General features: G+C 33.5%; 1 protein-coding gene across 1 annotated transcript; it reads left to right on the top strand.

The window, feature by feature from the left end:
• Positions 1-1,849: 1,849 nt before the first annotated feature.
• LOC111993345 (F-box/kelch-repeat protein At3g27150) lies at positions 1,850-3,772 on the top strand. The gene is given in 3 exon segments (XM_024025188.2): positions 1,850-1,975; positions 2,246-2,367; positions 2,370-3,772. Coding segments are annotated over 2 exon segments (1,275 nt in total). The 5' UTR covers positions 1,850-1,975; positions 2,246-2,277; the 3' UTR covers positions 3,555-3,772.
• The last annotated feature ends 2,941 nt before the right edge of the window (positions 3,773-6,713 follow it).

Here is a 6,713-nt window from a genome sequence, read left to right as displayed (position 1 = left end):
AATTTAGCAAAAAAAAAAATATATATATATATATATATTCCAACTTCTAGGTGGCTATAAAGAAGAGTCATGTTAACAATGTTCTAACAACACGTGTTAAGAATTAATAAAAGTTTAACTATGAGCAGTAATACACTTTTTTTTTATAAAAAAATAGATATATACTTATCAATAGTTTATTGATTTGCAAGCAAAAGTGTAGTTGTGCGTATTTTTTTTTTTTTATACTTATACATAGCTTGACATTATTTATTGGAAAATAAAAAAATATATTAATATAGTATTAAGGGAAAATTACACTTTTTATCCTAATTTTTTTACCCTGATTCCACTTAACTCTCTAGAATATTGAAACATACAATTGACCCTCAAAAATAATAACTCTATTTTAATGTCTCTATACCATCTATTTTAGTGTTAAGTATGACGAAATTTAGTATTAAAAAACTAATTTATTCCTCTCTCTAAAACAGACAACTGAGTATTTTAGTGCTAAATTTCATTGAACTTAAACAACAAAACAAACAGTATATATTGGTTTAAGTGTAACGTTTTATTTTTATTTTTATTTTTTTTTAATTAGGAGGATGACAGTGCTATTTGATAATTTGGGAGGTTATATATATATATATATATATAATCAGAGTAATAGTTTACGGTGAAAAAAATTGATTTTCCCTAATGTTAAATATCCATTATGATATATCTTAAAGGCACAAGTAAAGAAAAGCCGAAAAAGGGTTTTTTGAAACACAAAATTCAAAAACTAATCAATTGTCAAGTAAATTTTATGAGAATATATATATATATATATATACACCTCTTATTTCACATCTTAAATATTTACCGATACATAAACGTACTCAGTACTCTCACCCAAAAAAAAAAAAGGCAAGAAAGAAGCAAGAACCGACCACGCAAGTAACAGGCACACACTCGTTCCCTCTCTTAAAAAGGCCTACCTTTTCTGATATCAAAAAAACCTAATAATACAACGTTGTTGTGGATGGTGATGATAGTGGTAAATAAAAATTTGATTTTCTCGGCGTATTACAATCCCATACAGACAAGATGCACACTAAATAAAGCATAAATTAATAAAACCCATTTTACTGGTGTGGCTCTTCAATTTGAACACAAGCTCTTTCTTTCTTTCTTAATTTCTATATCCTTTATTGTTGTTGTTGTTGTTCACTCCTACCCAACATCTCTCTGTGCCTTAATGGCCTATCTTTCACTATTTCTATGTCTCATTCTCCTTCACTCGCCCCAAGTTCTCCTAACATTTATTGCTGTACTACTACTACTACCCTTGTTTTCAAATGAGTCCTAGAAAGTTGGGACTACCAAGTTCCTCTTCTTTGGTTTCATTGCTCATTTTATAACTGTGTCCTCTCTCCTTTGTACTGCTTAACCTGACTTAGACTTCCCTGGTATGCGCCTCTCTTTCTCTCTCTACGTCTACTATATGTGTGCGTATGTGTACACGTGTGTTTATATATTGATCATTTCTGCCGGTGGCTCTTTTTGCGCCTGTATTCGGTTTTTCATGTATGTGTGTTTGCTTATCTCGTGAATCTTTTTTGTAAGCCCATGTTAAAAATTTATCTTTTGTCTCAGTCTGCTGTCTATCTTTGACCTTCCTTTTTGTTTTTTCGGTTTCCTTTTGAAGTTTCAAAGGTGTGCATGTTCATTGGTTTATCTTTTGGATCTTGATAAGATTGATTTTACAGGTGTTTTCTCATCTGAGTAATTAGTTGTTTCTTACTTTTCATTTCTTTTTTTCTTTTTTTGGATTTTATGTTTTAGTCATCCTATCAATTATGATTAAACCCATTAAGAGTATGTTACTTTAATATGAATTTCTCAGTTGAGTGTTCTATTTTTCTTCTTTAAGGTTCATATTTAAATTTACTCACTTCTATAAATCTTGACAAGTTCATGACATAAATTGGTCGGTTGCCTAAATCTCTCTGTGAGTATCCATAAAATTTCTCCCTAGGGGCTTGTGCTTATTTATTTGTATCTTTCATGATTTAAATCCATGATAGATTTTTTTTTTTTCCTACATGTTAATTTCTGAAAGGTGTACAAATTATTGATTGGTCCTTGGCATAAGATTGGTTTGAAGTTCTCAATCTATCATCTAGCTATTTTTATCCAAGTGTTATGATGATTTATGCATATTGTTAATTGGATTGCCGATTATCATTTCATTGGATCTTTTATTTCATTTTAATTACAGAGAATTTTTGCGTTTTAAAAGAGTTGTGACTCATGTCCCAAGGTAAAGAAATAGAGGGTGAAGAAGAAAGGGAGGATTTGTGTGCAGATGATAGCAAGCATGGTAGTATGAAAGGGGTCTTATTGCCATGGACTTGGGTAGTAGCAGTTGCATATATTCTCATAGTCCCCCACCAATAAAGATTAGAGTTGGTCCATGGGATGGATCAACTTCTTCAAGGGTTGGTGGTTCCTCAGGTGGTGTACCTCAGGATGCAGATTATTCCGTTGTTGCTCCACTGAGTGAGGAGTTAGAGGCTCTTATCTTGGCCAGGGTTCCAAGATCAGAATACGGGAAGTTCTCTATTGTGAACAAGATGTTTTTAACTCTTGTGAAAACTGGTGAGGTATATAAGATTAGGAAGGAAATTGGGTTTAAAGAACCTTCTGTTTTCATGTTGGCTACTGGGGAGACTAGTTGGAGGGCATGTGACAGGCAATTCGGGTCTTGTAGAAAGCTTCCAATCTTACCATCAGATATTTGTTTTTCATCTGGGGATAAGGAGTCAGTTTGTGCTGGGACTCATCTCATTGTTTCAGGCAAAGAATATGATGGTGTTGTTATTTGGAGGTATGAATTGGCATCAAACAAATGGTTCAAGGGTCCTAATATGATTAATCCAAGGTGTTTGTTTGCATCTGCCACATGCCGTACTTGTGCTTTTGTTGCTGGTGGCATTGGAATGGTGTCTAATTGGAAAGCTTTGAGCTCAGCTGAGAAATATAATCCAGAGACCAAATCATGGGAATCCCTTCCAGGTATGCACAAGAAGAGGAAACTTTGCTCAGGTTGTTACATGGATAATAAGTTCTATGTGATTGGAGGGACAGATGAGGAAGAGAAAGGTCTAACTTGTGCAGAAGCATTTGATGAGCAGAGAAACAACTGGGACTTGATCCCAAACATGTTAAAAGATTCACCAGTCCAAAGTTCCCAATCTCCGCCTCTTGTTGCTGTTGTCAACAATGAGCTCTACTCACTTGAAGCTTCTTCAAATGAGCTCAAGGTGTACATAAAGGGCAGCAATTCATGGAAGAACTTGGGACCAGTCCCAGTAAGAGCTGATGTTGCTAGAGGATGGGGAGTAGCATTCAAGTCTCTAGGTGATGAGCTACTTGTCATAGGAACATCCACTAATTCAGTCCGTGTCATGACTGTATACACATGCAGCCCAGAACCACAAGCTGATAAATTGCATTGGAGGGCTATTGAGGGTTGCACAAACCAGCGCAGCCCCTTCATTTTAAATTGCTCTGTCATGGTAGCCTGAAGTTGAAATCTTAAGTTGTTGGATCTGAGCATCTGAATAAAAGCTACACTTGGAATTTAGGGAGTTGTCAGTTGTCACTAGTACGAGTTGCATTGTATTTGCTCTAATATTCTATTGAATTACTATTGCATGGGTGTGTTTCTTGTCCTAAAAAACCTTTGTGATGATGACACAAGGTAACTTTAACGAATGTTACTGATTTTATCTGTCTTTTTAAAGCTCCTGTGTGAATTTTTTATCTTGGAAGGGAGGCTCTCTAAACAGGTTACCTATAGTTTGTGAGTCTCATTTATCAAACAAAGTTGTCTGCTTTATAATACGAATAGGGAAATTTTACAATATCCACTCTTTTTTCGTGGGTATGGTACTTTTACTGGTAATAAGGTTATCTATGACACGATGATAGTAACTTTGTTACAAATATTGTTAACTCACATCACATAAAGTCACTCCACTTCTTTTTTTAACTATTTTATTCATCACGTTATATTATAACCAATCAAATAAACTAGTGTTTATGTCAAATATGATAGAACGCATCACACAATAACTAATGTTTCTTTTCTTTTAAATTTTCCTTTTTTTGTCATTTTGAACGGATATTAACAAGGTCACATATGATAATAACTTTGTAGCATTCATTAATAATTCACATCACGTGATACTCACTCGATGGGTATTATAAGCATAGCCCCAAACCATTGGAGGTACCATTAAAAGACCTATACAAAACTATGGGCTTCTCACTTGATTTGCCATGTCTATTAGCAATTTGAGAGAGCCTAATTCTCCCATAGTTTTTCAAAATTGCCTCTAGCAACTTCTTCTAATGACCATTGATAAGATGTTTTACAAGGCTTTAGAGTTTAATGTTTACCTTTTAGCCAAATCAAGAAAAGCTTATAGAGCATGTGTAACTCTGCGTTAAGGATATCCTAAAAGCTCTCTAAGGGCCAAAAGAGCCTTTAGAGATTTTTATACCCATTTGGTAAAATTTTAAAAGAAATTTATCCACTCCCTAAAGTTGAAATATGCTTAAAGCTACATCAAAGTAAGATCAAAATTCAAGATTTAGCATTAAAGATCTTTATTACATTGTTTCAATTTAGTCTTTGATTTTTTAAATGTATGTCATAAAATTTCTTGTCGTCAAATAATAGATGGAAAAGTAAGACATGACAAATAGAAACACTAAAATCAAACACTCATACCAACATTGAGCCCATCAAATTTGGTTAGTGTGAGTTTGGATATCGCTTATTTTGCTGCAAACTGAAAACTTATTTCTAAAAACATTATAACAAAATATTTTTTATTGCTACAAATTACCATTCACCTGTTTTTACCACTTGGCTAGTCCATGAACAGTACAGCATTGATGACAATGATATTTTCAACAAATTTAAAAGGTTAAGAAATAAACTTAAGGATCATTTTGAAACACAGGGCAAACGTTGAGGATCAAATTTGTAATAAAACCTTGACAATATTGCCTTCAGTAAAAACCAAAGTTCACCAGCATCACGAACCAAGAAGCAAAAGGATAGTGTAATGTACCCTTCTGCAAAGTTACCAAACTCTCAGTAGGTTGGAGTGGTAGAGTGATTTGGAATAAGAAGCACCACGTGAATTGAACAAAGGATAGAGGACCAAAGCCATGTCGTACCAAATTTAAATGGTGGAATCCACCCAGTAAAGTCACTTTGTAAGAAGCACAAACTCAGAGAATACAACACTAGATATTAAGCCAAAGCCACCCATCATAGTAGTAGAGGCACTAAAGTGATAAAAACAAACAAACAAATCAGATGCAGGCAGGCAAGCATGAAGTGAAGTGGGTTGAGTATTTTAAAAAGGAGATCTTGCCTTCTGAAGCTAAACGAGGGGTCATTCTGATGTGAAATAATGCACTATATCACCTATCAAAATTAAAAACAAAATTAAAAATTAAAAGAGGGAGGGGGTGGAAGAGAGAGTTTCAGGGAAAACACAAAGTAGCCATTAGGATTTGATTTTCATGCAAAAATGGAGGCAAAAAAAAAAAAAGAGTTTCAAGGAACAAGACAGTGCAGTCAACAACTCCACCATAATCGATTTCCCAATTAATTTATTTACTACAAGGAACCACTATCAAAAGTGGGGGACATAGATTTTTCATTAAAGTAGACAAATGATATCATAATTATAATGTTACTCATTCCAATGAAAATTTTAAGGCATCATCAATGTTAATGTTACTCCAACATCCATATCAAAACTAAAATAAACAAAAATCCATGATTCAAGTTCCATACAAGTACTCAAAAAGAAAATTTGATGAAAAAGACAGTAAATCAGAGACAGGGTTCTCAATTTTAAATGATATATTATCTTAGAAGGATAGATTCTACTTAAAAGGAGTGGACAGTACAGAAACGAATAACTAGAATTCCCTGTAGCCACCACATTCAAGAAGAAGCACCGCTATGTAAAGCTTGAGACTTCCTGTTTTTCCTAGGAGCCAACTGTGTTTCAAGCTGCATCCAACAAAATCAATGTGGAAAATTCAAATTCAAACGATGATAAGAGTAATAATGTCCACTAGTCTATTTAATTACAGAAGTTTCAGATCCAAGGAAAAAGTGACAATAAAAATTATATTCTTTGTTTGAATGTGGTACAATTATTTTTATCTAAATAAAATCAATCCATGAAAGTAATTTTAGAGAACGGGCAGACATATTTGACCTCAAATTTTGTTTCATCAGCCCCATCCACTATAGCAAGTAGCTTAATAAAACGACGGGGACAGAGCCATAGAGGGGAATTAAACATGTGGTTTTATTTTTCAAATTTCTTTCAGTGTACATTTCAAGTATGAAATGTGTATATAACATTTCCAAGAATCCAATGCATTTTGATGAAACAAGTTTTAACTCTGAAATTGCTATTACAAGATTATCACAAATAACCTCAAAATACCATTTTTTTTGATAATTTTAGTTGCGTGATTTAATGCACTACCAATTTCTGGGTTTGATTATATGAAATAGCATGGATTCAATGAACTTTCAGAGGGGCAGTTAAACATTCTATTAATAAACTATACTGATCATGACATACATTTTATCTTCTTTGCCTGGGAAATGGATAAATAAAACCACTTGCATAATGTCACAA

The sequence above is a fragment of the Quercus suber genome, unplaced genomic scaffold (assembly GCF_002906115.3).
Source record: "Quercus suber isolate HL8 unplaced genomic scaffold, Cork oak 2.0 scaffold_609, whole genome shotgun sequence".
NCBI lineage: Eukaryota > Viridiplantae > Streptophyta > Magnoliopsida > Fagales > Fagaceae > Quercus > Quercus suber.
Note: the sequence above shows the minus strand (reverse complement) of the source record. Positions and strands in the feature narration are given on the sequence as shown.